This window comes from Callospermophilus lateralis, chromosome 6, assembly GCF_048772815.1.
Source record: "Callospermophilus lateralis isolate mCalLat2 chromosome 6, mCalLat2.hap1, whole genome shotgun sequence".
NCBI lineage: Eukaryota > Metazoa > Chordata > Mammalia > Rodentia > Sciuridae > Callospermophilus > Callospermophilus lateralis.
In genome coordinates, this window is record NC_135310.1 from 106,059,358 (window position 1) to 106,078,243 (window position 18,886).

Consider the following 18,886-nt stretch of genomic DNA (forward strand, 5'->3'; position numbering starts at 1 on the left):
AGACTTGGGTCCCATTCCCCAAGATATTTCATAAGTATATGCAAATATTCCAAAATCCAAAGAATCTAAAATCTGAAAACACTTCTGCACCCAAACATTTCAGAAAGAGACTCTCAAGCTGAATGTACATACATGAGGATATTATAAATTTACCAATATAAATATATGTGATACAATTGGCAGATAATAAGCTACTCAGTGGTCCTTCGTGAAGACCCATACTGTTCATTGATTCTCAGAAAGGCTTTTGTTGATTTTTGTTAAACAATGGTTGCAATTTAATGATGGTTTGACAAATGGAGTTGTATCTCAATCTCTTTTCCAAGTATAGTTATTGTCACTATCTATGAGATCTATTTATAAACTAACTCTTATGTAGAAAAAAAAAAAAGGAACTTGAAATTCTTGATGGTGAGCTGTTGTTATTTAACCAACCACACACAGAATGGTGCGCCTTAGCAAACTACACAATCAATTGTATTATAAAACCATAGTTTCATATTGAGGATTAAATATGTACTATCCATCAGAAAACTTAAGACTAATCTTGGTTTTACAGGAAAATAAAATCCTTCCAGATTTTAGTTAATAAAGCAGATTGAACTGAAAAGTGAAAAAGGAGAAAGGCGGAAGGAGTTCAAAAAAGGCAACAAAACAGTGCAGGGCTTAATTCAGTTCTATTATAAAATAGATGAAAGACCATAATGTGGAGCAAACATTACCAACATCTTCAAAACTTTCATTTGTTTGGAAGCTGTTGGTTTTTGTCTGGTTGTGATTGTGACAAAATCTCTATTGTTTAAATAATTATTTCAACTAATTGAACATGAGTGGGTTTGATTCTTTTGCTATACTTTCAATTCTTGGCCTGATTCTTATTTTTATTTTAAATATTAAAATATTTATGACTAAAACATCCAAGCAACATTCTCCTCCAGGACCCAAACCCTGGCCAGTTATTGGAAATCTGCACATCCTCAATCTGAAGAGGCCATATCAAACCATGCAAGAGGTAAAAAAAAAAAAATATATATATATATATATATATATATATATATATATATATATTGTTAATTTGATTCTTATTTATAATTTATAAATCAGTCTTGCCCTAGTATGTTTATTAGTATGCATATTAACAATAGTTCCTATATGTATTGGGAGGGAATTTAGGTAGTATTCGAAATTAACAGATCTGCTTTAAATTGAACATATGTTAAAAATTAGCACAAATACTTCTTTTTTGAAAGCAGTATTTTAACACTAGAATATTTTAAACTTGTACTTGCATTTTCACATATAACCTGCTACAAAAGAATTGAATTTGTGGTAATAGTCTTACTCTAGAGTCTTCAATTTAACTCAAAACTTTGTACAAAAATTATAATCAAGATTGTTGTGTCCCCCAAAATTTAGTTCTGGATATGCCATTAATTTGCTGTGTGAATTAGCCAGTGTCTTTGTTTTCTCATCTGTAAATTTATAGGGCTAGACAAAGTACTAGACCAATTTCTCTAATTTTCCACTATGATTCTATAGCTATTGATTATGGAGCTACATAGGTAATACAAAGACTCAGAGTTGGCATTTAGTTATAAATTTTAAGTTCCAAAGAGCATGTAACTGCTGTATTCTATAACTTTTCAGTATAAAATCTTAAGGGGAATTTACTAAAAGAAAAATCATTATTTTATCTCAGTGGGTATAATAAAAATACCTATATTTGTGTTGCATTTTGTTTATTAAAGCACTGTAAGAATTACACTTAATCCTCACAATCATCCTAGAGGAAAAGAGGGGTGAAGTTTTCATCTTCATTTTACAGATATGTGTGGTTCTTTCTCCAACATCCAAAGGTCACAAAACAGGTTCATTCTTCAGAAAAACATGGCCTTCCTTCAATAAATCCTTCATCTAAGTCCCTGTGCTCCAACCTCATTTGTTGATTCCCACATCATTCCTGTCCTTCACTTACATATTCACCAGCCTAATTTATGATTTAGTCTTTCATTTTTACCTTTCTACATTATTCTGAATTAATTCCATCTGTAAAATATCCTTTCTTCCCTTTTCCCAACTTCTATAATTTTTTTTTTCGTAAAATGTCCCTCTCAGAATTGTTTTCTTTGCCTCACTCCTGCTACATCACCTTACATACGAAGGTTCCTAACAGACTGTCATCACCACATCAAATTCCCATTTCAATTTTCACTCCCTAGAATACTAATCTTAATTATATTAATTTCCTACATCACTGAACCCTTCTGCAATTTCTTTCGTAATTCTAATGGATTTTTTCTTTTTTCTTTTTTTTTTTTTAAGTTTTCTTTAAAATTTTCTGATACTGGGGATTCAACTTAGGGGCACTTAACCATTAATCTACACTCCAAGTTCTTTTTATTTTTTATGATTTTTTTCTTTTTTGATTTTACTTTAATGTTTTACTTTGGTTTTATTTTTTACTTTACCTAAGTTGCTGAGACTAGCATGGAACTTGCAATCTTCCTGCCTCAGCCTCCTGAATCACTAAGATTAGAAGTTGGCACTGTGGTGCCAACTTCTCTAATTGTCTTTTCATTGCTTGACCATTTTTCTGTATTTTATTGAAAAATTTTATTTAAAAAATTCTTCCCAATTACCACAGTGAACTGGGGACCATAATTACAGTTCAGACGGTGTCATAAAAAACAGCACACATTCCATCAAGATCACATCAAACCCTTTCATTCAAAAGTATCCAATGCACAAGTGTCAAATATAAACACTGTCTTTTTGTTATTTATTGGAAGGGGAGAAAATATTCATTTATTTTGGCAGTACTTTTACAGTTTCAGGAAATGGCTTTGATGTCACAAGTTACAGGAATAGGAAGCATAACAAACTTGGAGGGCATTTCTTTTTTTTCTTTCTCCCCCCCCCTCCCCACCCCCCACCCCCCCCGTTACTGGGGATTGAATTCAGTAGTGCTTTAACACTGAGCCATATCCCCACAGTCATTTTTATATTTTTATTTTGAGATAGGGTCTCAGTAAGTTGCTTAAGGCCTCTGTAAGTTGCTGAAGTTGGTTTTGATCTTGAATCCTCCTGACTCCTCAGCCTCCCCCCCGCCCCCACTCCTTAGCCTCCTTCAGGCATGTGCCACTTGCCCAGCTGAAGGGCATTTCTTTGAGAGGCACGGGATTCTGTGGTTGAAAAAAATTCTTCTTGTGCTGGCCACTGAGTCTTCCTGGGTGTTTAAAGATAAAATGGAATTTCCTACACAGACATTGTTAAGCACTCTTGTAGAGCAGAGTGTTTCCTGTATCTCCAACCCTCCACTCATGCTGAAGCAGAATCTCTCACTTTTCTGGAGCTTCTTGTGGTCATATGACCTTCTATTAGGCCACCCTTTGGCCAAAATGCACTTGCACTTGGCGCCAAGTTCCCTCTTACACTGCTTCTCTAGAGTTCAGGTGACAGCACAAAACATGACTTGTCCAAAAACAACAGATATTAAGAACATGAGCATTTATTTATGTTCATGAAAATAGCAAACACTTTGTAGGATATCTCACTCAATGGGGCATTATTTTGGCTTAATAAGGCCCTCTGGGGAGTTAGTGCAGGTTCATACACTTGAGAGACTTTTTCAAAGGATTGGTTAAAGTAAGTTGATTTGACAAGTAGGAATTGTCTCATGCCAATTAAAAAACTCATCGTCCAACAATTCAATGGTTCATAAAGCAATTAAATATCACCATTCTGTTCATACACGCACTCAAAAGAACTGCGGCAAAATGATTGACCAGATTAGTTTTGTGACTATGTTCTAAAAGGACAATGAAATTTCAAACTTGAAGTGTCATATTCAAGTATTTAAAAATGTCAAAAATCGTCTGATTACCCTTGATTTTAAGATCATAAGAATCATAGTCATGTAGCCTGGGCTTCTGGAGTCAGTGAAGTTAACTCCTAGGGCACAAAAAATTCTACAAGAATTAATTTGTTGTTTCTCAAAGTACAGCTATTTGTTTATTATTTAAAAAAAAAAATACATGGAGACCTTGTGTACTGTGTCATCCCAAAGTATAAGTGAGAGTGATATCGGCTGACCCTTCTGTCTGACACTGGTGGGAAATGGTTTTACACATTTTTCTGTCAATTCAAAGAGGAGACAGAAGGAATCTAATGTTTTTTCTAAGGGCAATTTTTATGAGGAAAGGATCATTTAAAGTTGTCTCATTCTCTGCCAATGTTAGTTGGGTTAATACCACAGGTTCCATAGCCAAGAAACTACAACAATGTGTGCCCCCAGCTCCACAGCTGAGCAGCACAATTTACTCTGTGATTTCTTACAGTTACAATTCCTTGCCTATACAATGGAGGTGATAAAATCTACTTTGCTGTTTTATAAAGTGCTGGGGTCCAGCCCCGGCGGTGGGGGGGGGGCGTGGGGGGAAGTGGGGATTCCAGGGGTCCTTAAGGAGGAGTGGTGTCAACAAAAGAAGAAGAGTTGAGATCACAGGGATAATATTTCTTGTTTTTAGGCTCGAGGAATAAGATTATTGTTTGTATCCTGAGAGATATTGAAACACACCTCATGGCATATCTCAATTATATCCTTAGTCTCATTCTGGGAATTTTCCTGCAATCTCAGGCAATATGTACTTTTATTACTGATTGACGTATGCCCTGTTATTCATGTCATGAGTATCATAAACAAAACACTTAACATTTCCAGTGGTTCCGGCTTCCAGATGGATTGGCCCTGCCACAGCATCCCCTACTCTGTGACCCTGTCAGACAGTGGGTATAGGAAGGCCTTCACCAATGAAGCACACTGAAGAACACTGAAGAAAATAATGGTGCTTGGAATACAGTCAGGAGGCAATAAATGTTGGCTCTTAGTACTTCCGATTATCAAAGAAAATGGATTTTTTTTTTCTGTAGTAAGCAATGTCACAGAGTAATAACATGGTTTACTAAGATCATAGCACCCCATAGGAATAGGGTGTAAATATAGTTTTCGGGTGTCAAGTGTGGTAGTAAGCAAATTTTTATCTCCTGAGAGTCCTGGCTGAGTATATTCTGATATCAAACAAAACTATAATGTCAGAGCATCGTTAGTACAAAATTTCAAACAAGGTAGAGTGTGTATACAATCAAATGATGATTATAAAAATGACCCTAAATTGTGTAATAACTGCAGTAAAACAATCCAAAATTCTGACTTTATCTGATCACAAAACTGGTTGGTTTTTTGAACTTAACCAGTTTCCCAAAGGTCAAGATCCAGTTCACTTTTTACCATAGAACAATGTTTTAATCACTTTTCTTTTTCTCACACCAAAGCTTTCCCAGAAGTATGGCTCCATTTACAGCATCCAAATGGGGCCCAAGAAGGTGGTGGTCCTCTCTAGCTATGAGACAGTGAAAGAGGCCCTCGTTGGTTATGGTAATCAATTTGGGGAACGATCTCAAGTGCCTATATTTGAAAGAATTTTTAATGGAAAAGGTAATGAACTCTAAATTTAAGATATATTCCTGTGGTTAAAATTATTAAATCAGTTGTCCTCTATTTTCTTACATAATTCCTTCCATTGTTTGATTTTGCTTCATCAATATATATTACACAAATAGGATTCTAATTCAAAAAATAGTAATTTGTGGGCTTCATTCTTATTTTACATGATAACTACTTCTGTTAAATAATTACCTACTAAATGGAAAGTCTGATGTTAGATGTCAGGAAAATAAAACAAAAAGGAGGCAGAGGCCATCAATATAAAGAGATCAAAAATGGTCTAATGCAGAAATAGATCCTGAAACAACATACTTAGTGTTATAAATATACAAAGCCCTGTTTTTACCTGGACAAAATTGTTGCATCTTTCTTGTGTCTTTGCTAAATGCCCTGATGCAACATAGATACTCTGCTTTTGTGGCTTTCCACTAATTAATAGCTATTATTACTATTATTACTATTTGGGTACTAGAGATTGAACCCAGGGGTACTTTACCACTGGGCTACATACCCAGTCCTTTTTATATTTTTTGAGATAGGGCCTTGTTTAGTTGACAGAGCTGGCCTCGAACTTGCAATTCTCCTGCCTCAGCCTCCTGAGTTGCTGGGACTACAGGTGTGGTCCACCGTGCCTGGCTACTAATTAATAACTCTTTAAAAATGGAAATAATTTCACTTTGACATTATTTATAGTAAACTCATATTGTCTCCTAATAAATACCACTGGGTTATTTTATTGCTTCAAAAACATTTCTAAAAAGTGTTTTCTGTAATATTGTCCACAAAACAGTAGTTTTGCAAGGTGTAAGTGGATGTTCCCTGAGGTAAATCAGTCACTCACGTGTCCGTTAGCATATTAAAACCTCAGGAAACATCAAAATCCTATTTAACTGTATTCAATTTTCCACACATAGCAGTCTTGGAGCATTTCTTTCCCTTCTAATCCCCACTAACACTTCATGAAATCAGCATTGAGGAGGTATTTTCCATTCAAGATCCCGTGTCTGGAATTTCCAGGAGTCATCTCAGTCATCATCATCATCATTTTTTTTTTTTTTTTTGAGAAAATTGGTACAATTTCTTACTTCTTGCCGCTAATCTTTTTCCACAAGAGCTCAAATTTGCTGATGAATGTAATGATCACACATGAAATTGTCTTGAACCCAGGGGTGATTAACCAGTGAGCACATTCCCAGCCCATTTTAATGATTTATTAGAGATAGAGTCACACTGAATTGCTTAGGGACTCCTGAAATTGCTGAGGCTGGCATTGAACTTGCTATCCTCCTGCCTCAGCCTCCCAAACTGGTGGAATTATACTATAGGCATGTGCCACCATGCTCGCTCGACTTAACTTTTATCTCTCGCAATCTAACAAGTGAGCCAAGAATTCATTTTAAGAATTTTTTTTTTGAGGGATTGGAGATTATAGCCAGGGACACACTGCCACAGAGCTACATCCCCAGCCCCATTTTAATTTTTTTTAATTTTGAGGCAAGGTCTTGCTAAATAGCCTAGCCTGGGCTCAAACTTGCAATTCTCCTGCCTCAGGTTCCTGAGTTGCTGGAAGTACAAGCATGTGACATCATGCCCAGCCAAAAATCAGTTTGTTTTTTTAAGTGTCTTAACTGGTCATAGAAAATCAAAAGATAATGACTATATTTCCCCTTCCTGTGTCTCGAAATCTAAAATCATTCAAATGAGTATAAGCATGTTATAGACCAATTTTGCATAACCAAAAGATAATTTTATGTTTGATACCCATTAAACCATTTGAGGATATTTATTACATCAACTTGTTGTATAATTTAAATATATTTAGGGCTAGAGTGTCCTATACTTAAAATTTATATTTATATATTTAATAGCACTTCAATCTTTCATGGTCCTAAACTAATGTGCTAAGGGGCTGAGAAACATAACTTTGTGGTAGAGTGCTTGCATAGCATGTGATAGGCCCTGGTTTTGATCCCAAATACAGCAACATAACAATAATAATGATAATGATATTCTTTACAATTACACGAATATTTTATTCTCTGAAATATACTGACTTCTGTGAGTCCTTAAGGGTCAAATACTGTATTCTGAAATGTGAAATGTAAAATTTCAAATATAAAATGGGATAGTCTGAAGAGCCACATATTTTATGAATGAGTTTTATGTAATACAGGAACCACAGGCAGAATATCATTGTATTAATCTGAGGATTTAGTGAGAAGAGAATCTAATCCTTCACTAGTATCCTTCCAAAGGAAGACCTAACCTGAAAGGAGGAGGCAACAGTAACTCTGAACATATCTATTCTTTATTTTAGATTTCATGTTAAGACTAGCAAGGCTGATACTCCCCATCTTCAATGTCTAGGCTGCCTTAGTATATTCTAGGTTTGTATTTATGATTATCAGTCAAACATAGAAATTCCCTCCAGTCTGTTTTGCCTTTATATAATATGGAAAATGCAAATGGAGGAAGGTTTTGGTGTAAAGAATTGAAACAGAAAGAAAAATACCACTATCACCAAAAGGCACCACTGGAAAGATGTGGGCAACCTTAGAAATCATCTTTTTCCTGATTTTTCTATGAAGTATGAGCATATGCTCTAAATCCTTTAGAAAACTTTTCTTGACTGATCATTATTATTTTGTGTAGTTATATAGAAATTTGCTTACCCAATCAATAAATTTATTGAGAACTTATGTGTTACAATATGTGCCTCTAGAATTACTAAGTATAACACTTAATTACTTGATTACAGTCATTGGTGATTATTTATTTCTAAATTTTTACTTGGGTGTTGTATGTACTAGACTCCCTGGCAAAGAAAAAAAGGGAAAAAACTTTATTTACTATTATTCATCAACTCCTTAACCACATCCAGCATGATATAAGTATAAACTAGTTACTCAATTTATCTGAGTAATTGCCTATTTAATTTGTTGAGGAGATATAATTTAAAATAAAACAAAATGTTTTCCCAATCTAGAAATCCCTTTCATGAAGCTGAGGAAAAGAAAACACTTTATTATTGAATAAGCATTAAACCAGAATAATGTGTATTACAATCTGGTAAAAAAACTACAAAAATAGAAAGGAACTTCAGCCTTTTACATAGTCCAGCAGAAGGAACTTCATTACATACCCATTCTCAGAATAAACAATAACTAGTCCTCAAGCAAGCGAACTTAACAGCACTATTTGTTGCACATAGTTTATCCTTGATTCACCTGGTAATTCAAATGGCCATCTGTGTTAATTGAGTTTCAAAGGAAAAAAATAATTCCCCAAATATTTATGACAGTTCTGCAATGTGGAGCAAGTGCCCCCTGAAATTAGACTTCTATCTTCACACAGAAACTAAGTGATAGGACACAATTTCCCCTGAGGTTTACATTTCAAAGAGATGACTCCTGGGTTCTTAAGAAAGACATTCCTGGGTCTCAAGGCTGACAAAAGGCCTATCTAGCTTTCAAAAAGACTTTATGGACAGAGAAAGTAGTTAAAAAGTTTTATACAGTAAATGCTCTAAGAAAAAAGAGGAAATTAGACATTTTTTCTCCCCCCACCCTGCCCTCTCCTCTTTTCTATTCTCCTCTCTTTACATGCTAGGGGCTTAACTCAAGACCTAGCTTATCTTAGGCAAGCATTCTACTACTGAGCTATATCCTATGTCCGTTTTTCCATTACTTTTGATAGGGAGAATTAAGACTTTTAATTTGAATTTTTATTTGTCTTCAAGATTTCAAATTTAAGCCAGATATGGTAGCATATGCCTGTAATCCCAGCAGCTACGGAGGCTGAGGCAGGAGGATCAGAAGCTCAAAGACAGCCTCAGCAACTTAGAGAGGTCCCAACCAACTCAGTGAGACACTGTCTATAAATAAAATATAAAACAAAAAGGGCTGAGAATGTGGATCAGTGGTTGAAATGCCCCTGGGTTCAACCCTGGTGCCCTACCCACGAAAAAAAAATTAAATTAAGAAACTTTAATCTGAAGACATTTTTTTTTTCATTATAAGGAATTGCCTTCTCTCATGGTGAAACCTGGAAAATCATGAGAAGATTCAGCTTGACCACCTTACGGAATTTTGGAATGGGCAAGCAGATCATAGAAGATATAATTATAGAGGAATGCCAGCATCTCATACATAACTTAGAGGCTCACAGAGGTGTGTAGAACAAATGAAATCTCTTTATTTTTCATGAGAAATAAGTCAACAAAAGTTACCTTTTAATTTCTTATTTTTGACACAATTTCAGACTCTTAGAAAAATTTAAAGAATATACAAATCATTCCCAGTACCTCCTACTCTTCTTGAAGATTGTCAACACTGTACATTTGCTTGTGCCCTCTCGCTCTGTATGCACGTGTATGCACATTATATATTTAAATTTATTTATACATAAAATATAAAATTATATTTTTTCTTGACTGAGAGTTTTTGCAGATATGCTGTCCCTTCATTTTTAAATTTTCAACCATAACACTGTCTTAACCAAAGTAAACATCAAAAATCGTGAAATTTACATAATGTGATAGTATCATCTAATCTTCAGACTTCAGGATGATTTTGTCGTTATCCCATAATGTTCTTCATAGCTAAGGAAAATCCTCCCTTGAGCCACACCCCCAGCCCTAGATGTTCTATTTTTTAACTTGAATGCAGCCTTAGGTTGCACGATTTTTTTCCCTAGATAGAATGCATTAACACATACACCCACAGCACACACCCACAGAGACAGACAAATATTTAAACACACCTGGCATATTTTTCTTTCTTCAATTGAGCCAAATTCAAATTTTCTTTTACATATAGTTTTCTAGGTAGCCACTGTTTAGACAAATTCTGGGCATTTGTTAAAGCTCATTCAAGTCTTATCTCTCCTTGATAGTTATGGTCACCAATAATCTCTATGAATTTTTTTCCTTCACGGACTGTCTCAATCAGAGGAACTTGCCTAACACTGGTTTTGTGAATATTCCTAATCTGATTAATGAATTGTCTTGTAGGAAATCCATTTGAGATCACAACAGTAATGAATGCTTCTGTTGCTAACATCATTGTGTCAGTGCTGTTTGGAAAACGGTTTGAATACCAAGACCCCCAGTTCCTGAGACTCTTAACCTTGATTGGTGAAAATGTGAAACTTGTTGGAAGTCCTAGAATTGTGGTAACTGTATCTTTCCCATTCACTTTTAGTTCCTCTGAGAAATTTCTTGATTGACCATGAAAAACATTCAATTAGAGAACTGTCATTTCAAAAGTAGATACTTTCTGAAATGTTCTGAGTACAGTGATATGACAAATTTGTTTGTTTATACATATTCTCCTATGACCAAATGCTGCATGAAATACCTTGATGCAGGAATTGTGAATTCGGCCAGTATTACATGCTTTCTTATAATTTTAGCCACTTTTATTTTACCTAGAGCAGTACTTATATGTGGAAAATGAAATACGCATTGAGTAAATAAGCAGTCAGTAATGCTCAATTAGAAGAATAAAATTTAACAAAAGAGGACTACCACACACACACACACACACACACACACACACACAAAAGGCAGAATATAATCTTTTTTTTTTAAACAATACCTTTTAGTTTATTTATTTATTTTTATGTGGTGCTGAGGATGGAACCCAGGGCCTTACATGTGCTAGACGAGTGCTCTACCACTGAGCCACAATCCCAGCCCCTGGAATATAATCTTAATACTTATTCTAATCCATACAAATTCACAATAGTGCCACAATCTAATTTCTTATCATTGTGAGTGACAAAGCCTCTGTATTCTAGGATCCAGGAGGAAAGAGGCTTGTCCAAAAGTTCTCATTTTGAATGACACCACTGACAATCCTGTTATTTCACTCTAAAATTTAGGTTGTATTATTATATACTCAGATTTACTCCAAATACAGATTTTTAGAACAAGCAACTGTTCTAATTTTAGATGGGACCTTTTGTCTCTTATATAAGGAAAGTTTTTTTGGGTAACTCATAAACCCCTTTGAGAATATGACAAAGTATATAGACCTTATATCCACCAAAATTAACATACTGACAAACATAAAACTTAGCAAACAGTGAAGTCCTTTCTGAATTTTTAAAGAGTTAGTGGATAACAGATTAAATGGTGCTACTCTGTAAGACCTACAGACATTAAATCTGCTATAAACTTAAAAATTATTGTGATCCCACAGTAAAGATTTACTGCCTTATGTAAAGCTAAAAGAGTTTGATTGTTTTCCTGGAATTACATGGGAATTTTTGAGAAAAACACTTGGGTTTATAGCTCTGACCAAAAAGCCAATAGTGTTTTTATGTCCCACTCTACCTCTAACTAGACCTACTCCCATAGGAATGATATACAAAATACTCTGGGCACATAGACTTGTAAGCTATATTGATATTCATTATAAATTCCTTAGTTCTGATGAATGTGGAAATCTAATTTTCTAGTTCAGTCTGTCACTGTTGGTTGAGACAAAATTCAAGGTGTTATTTCTATAATGCTTTCAAAAATAATGTTGCCATTTGCATTACCACAGCCAATTCATAGGTATAATTAATTTACTTTTTAAAAAATTCTTCTAGCTTTTTAATATGTTTCCTGTTTTGGGATTTCTCCTAAGAAGTCATAAGACAGTACTCAAGAATAGAGATGAATTATTTTCTTTTATAAGGAAGACCTTCCTCAATCATCGTCATAAATTTGACAAAAATGATCCAAGAAGTTTCATTGATGCTTTTTTGGTCAGACAGCAAGAGGTAATGGTGTTTTCTTCAGAGGCTTCCTTACCTTTTTATTTATTATTTAGTTTAATTAATAGCTTCTGGAGGAGAAACACTCCATTCAAAGAAGAAAGATAAAAGTTTAAGTAAATAATAGTAAACTTATATTCTCAGAATAATGCCATTTATTACATTGTATATATTTTTTTCTTTCTGAAACTTTTATATCATTCTCTGAAAAAAAGAAAGACATAGATTTCTCACATGTTAGTTTTTAGAATTGTTATTCTCCCCACACCCCACACACACACACCACCCCTGGATCTTGAGAAATGTGTTTTAATTGCCAAACCCAAGAATTTTTTATGTGATGGGGGGACGGGTAATTACTGGAGATTTAACCCAGTGGTGCTCTATCATTGAGTTACATCCCCAGTCCTTTATTATTGAAACAGGGTCACCCTAAGTTGCTGAGTGTTTTACTAATTTGCTGAAGCTGGCCTCAAACTTGCAATCCTCCTGCCTCAGCCTCCTGAGATGCTGAGATTATGGGTGTGAGCCATCACACTAAGAAAGATAATTTTATTTAAAAATTTCTTAAAAGAAGCAGCTCTGGAAATAGTCCAATAACTCAATAAAAAACTAATCTGCAATTTTCCTACAATGGCAAACACTCTTTCTCATTTTTAGAATTATTTACCATTATCAACATTTGTGATATATATACTTTGTCTCCTAAAATTCTCTACATTTGTATAAAGAAAATTCCTCTAAATTGAGGGAAGAAAGCAATGCATTTTTTTATGAATTCATAGTAGATAATTTGTTATGATCACCCATTACAAAATTATTTCATTGCTAATGATTCCTTTTACACTTTTAGGAGAAAGATACATCTGCTGATTATTTCAGTGATGAAAATTTGGTGGCACTTGTGAGTAATCTGTTTGCAGCAGGTACAGAGACCACAGTCTCCACACTGCGGTGGGGAATTCTGCTCATGATGCGATACCCTGAGGTTCAGAGTAAGTTTTCAAGACTAAGCATCACCTGAAAAAGAGAAAGCAAAATTGTCTTGGACAGGACAATGCGGAATTCTATAATTTGTCCCCTTGAGGCTAATTTGTATTTTCAGATTCCTTTCAGTATGAGGAAGTTGGTTTTGCTTATTAAGCATCCTAAGATGATCTAAAGACCCTATGATATAAACTTTTCAGAGGATCCCCAGTAATAGAGACTGAGGAGGTGGGGAGAAATGCAGGAAAAAGAGCCAAGACTGGGAAAACACTTGGGTTTGACTTTCACAAGTAAAGAAAATGAGGAAGAGTGTTTCAACACCCAGGCCCAGCCCAGACATTAATCACTGTAATTTCATTTTATCCAGAAAAGGTCTGTGATGAGATCACCAAAGTTGTGGGACTGGCCCAGCCCCGCATTGCACACCGTACTCAAATGCCATACACAGATGCTGTCATTCATGAAGTACAGCGATTTGCTAACATTCTGCCCACAAGCTTACCCCATGCGACAACCACAAATGTTACATTTAAAAATTACTATATCCCGAAGGTAAGGGCTCAAGAAAGGAAGGTGAAGGGAGAGAGGTGTCAGATGGTTGCAACCACAAATGAGCTGAGATAAACTGGCAAAGACAATCCTAGCTTGCCTTTCCTGCCTCCCTCACTCCTTAATGTCTTTTCTTCCACTTTCCCTCTGGCTCTGCCTCCTTCCTTTGTCATCATTAAACAAAATGGGTCTATGCATGTATGTGTAATAATATAGATGACAATCATTCTATGAAACTTCATAAGATATTTTAGGTTATAATTGAGAAAATTGGGGCTCAGAGAAGTTAAGCCGTTTCAGGAATGACAGGTTTGTCTGCAAGGCAGCCAAAATTCCAAGTAAGCCGTAACCTTCAGAGCCCTGTGCTTCTGCCATGCAGGCCTCTCTCCAGCAGCACCTCCATGCTTCACTTCTGTACTCACACAGAACCATGCATATATGCCCTCTGCTTCCCAATGTGAAAACATCTAGATGTAACCCTCTAATTTCCATGGTAAGCTGGGGAAATATGTATGTGCACGTAGCACTAGCTCTTTTCCTTGATATCTAGTCTGTTCACTGCTTCTGGGCCCATTTCTACATGAATCCACAGAGTCACTGGGTATGTGAACCCTGACCACATTATTATCATTTCCTATCCTTCAATCACCTGTGAACCAGGAGACATGTTCATCTGTGGAGCTTCACTTCTTGGTACACATTAAACACAAGGTAGGACTGAATTAACCAGATGAGCAATGAAATAGAAAACCAAATACAATATTGTGTCAGTCATCTCCATTTATCTCACTAAAATCACTGAGACAACAAATTAACTTATAAGATAAATGGTTTATCTTTTGGCAGTTCAAGTCCAAGATCAGTCAGTCCCATTGGTTTGGACCTCTGGTGCTAAAAGGAGTGCTTATTGGAGCAAGCAGTTACACCTCAAGCCAGAAATAGAGAAAGACCAGGGTCCCCCAAATCTCCTTTGAGGGAATGTCCCCAGAGACCTAACAACCTCTCTCTAGGCTCCACTTCCTAGATGTTCCACCACTTCACCATAGCACCACCTTGGGGACTGAGCACTGAAGATGGACATTTGGGAGATACTACCCACATTCAAACCACAGCAAATGTTAAAAAAAAAAAAAAAAAAAAAAAGTTAACATGACCCAAAATATGAACAAAAAAACAGTGAGTGACCCTGTTGATTCATGTAGAGATGGACCCAGAATCAGTGAACAGATTCAGTATCAAGGAAAAGAACTAGGGCTATGTGCATATATATATATATATATTTCCTTAGCTTACTAGTGGAAGTCAGGGATACATCTAGATGTCTGCATATCGGGAAATAGAGACCATGTTTATGTTTCAGTTAATAGAGATGGGAACTTATTAATTTATTTGCTGCAAACCCAAGGTAGATGGCTAGAAATAAAATATTGTATTAAATAATATATTTAAGCCAGGCGCCTTGGCACATGCCTGTAGTCCCAGTGACTTTGGAGGCTGAGACAGGAGAATCGTGAGTTCAAAGCCAGTCTCAGAAACTGCGAGGCACTAAGCAACTCACTGAGACCCTGTCTCTAAATATAATACAAAATAGGGCTGAGGATGTGGCTCAGTGGTTGAGTACCCCTGAGTTCAATTCCCAGTATAAAATATATATATATATATATATATATATGTGTGTGTGTGTGTGTGTGTGTGTGTGTGTGTATATATAATTTTAAAAGGTTTTGAAGTTATATAGAGATATCACTGATAAAATATCGTATTTAAAAGGGTTTTGCAGTTATACAAGTCCCAATCATCTTTTTGGTGAAATGGAAATAACGTAGTCATTATAGGAAGAGAAAGTCAATGCCCAGGTATATCTAATCATACATGAATGCATGAATGGATGAATGGATGAATGAATGGATGGATGAATAAGATGAGGAGGAAAAATTATAAAACAAAAGTATTTGAAAGAAATTGTTAGCTGTTTGTGATTCAAATATACAGATATCACATGATAAAACAGCTAATTAGAAGAAGATAAGTAGATATTACACAGCAGAAGATGGTAAATAGGTATTACAAAGCCTTTGATATAGTTGGCAAGATGAAGTAGTGATTAGTGTCCATAACTTGGGGAAGGCTTGGGGGCAGGGTCGGGAGAGGAGCTGAATCCAGGGTCTTATGTAACAGGCAAACATTGTACCACTGAGCTATATCCCCAGTCCAGGTTTTTTTTTTTTTTTCATTATTTCACTTTATTTATTTTAGTTCTCAGATTATCCTTTCCTGTGTCACAATTAAAATTGCTTCCTTTTTTCGTAGAAAGTTGTTTTACAGCATGTGGCAAGCTATGGAAGCCAGGAAGCTCAATTTTGAGAAGCTGTTTTGATGGGCTTGTTTGATTTAGCATCCACTCTCTTAGTTCCTGAGGATAAGAGAGCAAACCTTTACTGAGACTCCAAACCTTCCAGGAACTCAGTCAGGTTCCTTGATATGCATCCTTTCATCCAAGGTTCACAATCCCAAATGAGGACTGTTTAATTCCCATCACACAGCATGTTATATAACATGTTATATAACATGCTGTGATCAAATAGCAACTATATGCTAAATAAGAGTTTGTTTCCAGTTCTCTTCCAAAGCTTTCATTTTTAGGGAGGTAGTGAATAAAATTTTGGTGAGTACATAAACATTTCATATGGGCCCTGCCTGATGCTTCTCCACTTCTCCCTCTTCCATTTCCTTCCAAAGCACACTGCATCTGAGAAATTGCCAGCTGAGATCCTGATACACCTTTTGAGAGTCACTTTTCAGGAAGGAATTTAATCTCTTTCAATTAAAGCATTTTTATTTCTAGGGCACAGAGGTCATCACTTTGCTGACTTCAGTACTTCAGGATCCAACACAATGGGAAAAGCCACATACTTTTAATCCTGAGCATTTCCTCAACTCCAAGGGAAAGTTTGTCAAGAGAGAAGCATTCATGCCCTTTTCAGTGGGTAAGGCATCTTATTTAAGAATGGTAGTCTGAAAAGTTGGGAGAGAATTTGCCCTCCTTGTTTTAGGACTATGCTGAGGTTTCATGCTTTTCTATGTGGTAGTACATTCCAAAAACATGGAAGAGTGGAAACAACAGAGATTCTGTCTTTCCCTGACTTTAAATTAGCTGCAGGGTATTTAAGCATCAGAATGGCATATTCTTAGGGAACCCTAGCAGACTCCTTGTGACTGGGACCAGGTATAACTTCCAGAGTTTGAGGAAAGAATTAAACAGGGAAACAAGGAGCAACCCACTTCATCCCACCAGAAAAGCCTTGCATTAACAGGTAAATACCAGCATTTCTCTTTGGATTCCTTTGGGGTATGGGAGGGAGGAGATTTCCACTAGTGTAAATGTGTAATTTCCACTAGTGTAAATTCAAGGAACTCAGTGGAGTTACCTCCATAACTGTCTGGATTCCCAAAAGCCTGAAATTAATTCTTCTATGTTCCTAGCAGAGTTTTGGCAACACTGCATCCTGAGTCCTTAGTGAATCCTGGTCTTTCTACTCATATAAATCATGTCTTAGGTTCACCCCAGACACCATTCAGTAAGCCTCAAGCAGCAGCCACCTCAGTATTAGGCTTTCTTCACCCACTGGAAAGTAAGTGGTGTGGAGATATGAAGCACAATCCATTCTCCTGATTTTTACACACACACACACACACACACACACACACACACACACACACACAATGATATAGGAGAAAATGTTGCATGTAATGATGACAAATCAAAGGCAATAGCACATCTGAACCAAGAGTTAAAGGAAAGAAAAACATTTTACATATAGTTTGCAGTGTTATAAGCTCAATTTCTCTGAACACTTCCTTGTTTCTCTTTGTTTCTCTTTTCTTGAAATACATAAAACCATACCATCTTTTCACCTAGAGTTATGGAGAGTTATGGAAAAATGAATGATGGTCTCTGGAGGTACTTTTAACTACACCTAATTCTAAATCTGATGTTACACAGAAAATAGAAAAGAAATTATTGTATCACATATAAAAGTTATTTTCAGACTGTCTTATCAGCTCTTGAACTTACTGCTGTTGAAATTTAGAAAGAAGGAATTATATTCTCCTCCACACCCCTCTTACACTGTGAAGAATGACTGACTTACTCCTTCTCTTGAGCTACCATCAACACTGAATCTGGGCCTTCTCTAGCTTCTCATGTACCTGAGGCTGGAGGCTGCTTTAGACTGTAAGACAAGAAGCTAGCACTGAAGTTTTTTGTAATATGGCCTATTCTAAAAGGATTTTTCCCAATTTACTTAAAGAATTAGCATTTATTTACTGCTTTAACCAAAAAAAAATTCCAAAAGTAGCAATACTATTTATTTATTTTATTGTTACTATTGATTAAACACAGAGGCGCTTTACTACTGAGTTATGTCCCCAGTCCTTTTTATTTTTGAAGACAGGATCTCACTAAATTGCTGAGACTGACCTGATCCTTCTGCAGCAGCCTTTCAAGTCTTTGAGGTATTATAGGCGTGCACCACTGTATCTGACACAATATTATTTTTTATCATAAACAAATGGAAATATTCTTAAAATATGATCATCATCAAACTGTCACCATATGAAAAAATAATATCATAAAACCACTTTTGTGCCTCAGTTCAGATGGTAAGATCTCCCCAAATCCCAAATTCCTCTACTTATGTTGAAGTCACTCTCTTCTCCCATTCATTTCTTACTAATTATTATGTACCTTAATAAGTTGTAAATCTTTTTCTCTGGAAGGTTTATTTGATCAGAATATGTTTAATTGCCCTCCAAGATGGCTCCCAATTTTGTATATAGCACTTTTCTTAAAATACATAAAACCATACCATCTTTTCACCTATTTGTCTATATAAGCTATCATAATACATGCTTTATTATGTTGGATAGCTAAGCTCTTATTAGGGAATTCAATAATGCTTAAACATGAGGTAAATCATTGACACCCTAAATTGTTTTTAATCTTTCATTCAGTTAGCACCACTCATTCATGCATTCATTAGGAGCAGGTGGGAAGACCTAACCCAAAAATCTAGATTAGAT

General features: G+C 35.7%; 1 protein-coding gene across 1 annotated transcript in view; it reads left to right on the forward strand.

The window, feature by feature from the left end:
• Positions 1–826: 826 nt before the first annotated feature.
• LOC143401960 (cytochrome P450 2K1-like) overlaps positions 827–18,886 on the forward strand; it is a 29,477-nt gene continuing 11,417 nt past the window's right edge. Inside the window, exons 1-8 of the mRNA XM_076859499.2 lie at positions 827–1,012; positions 5,332–5,494; positions 9,523–9,672; positions 10,515–10,675; positions 12,101–12,274; positions 13,122–13,263; positions 13,623–13,807; positions 16,650–16,791. Of these exons, the coding sequence (XP_076715614.2) occupies positions 827–1,012; positions 5,332–5,494; positions 9,523–9,672; positions 10,515–10,675; positions 12,101–12,274; positions 13,122–13,263; positions 13,623–13,807; positions 16,650–16,791 (1,303 nt within the window). The remainder of the gene's footprint in view (positions 1,013–5,331; positions 5,495–9,522; positions 9,673–10,514; positions 10,676–12,100; positions 12,275–13,121; positions 13,264–13,622; positions 13,808–16,649; positions 16,792–18,886) is intronic.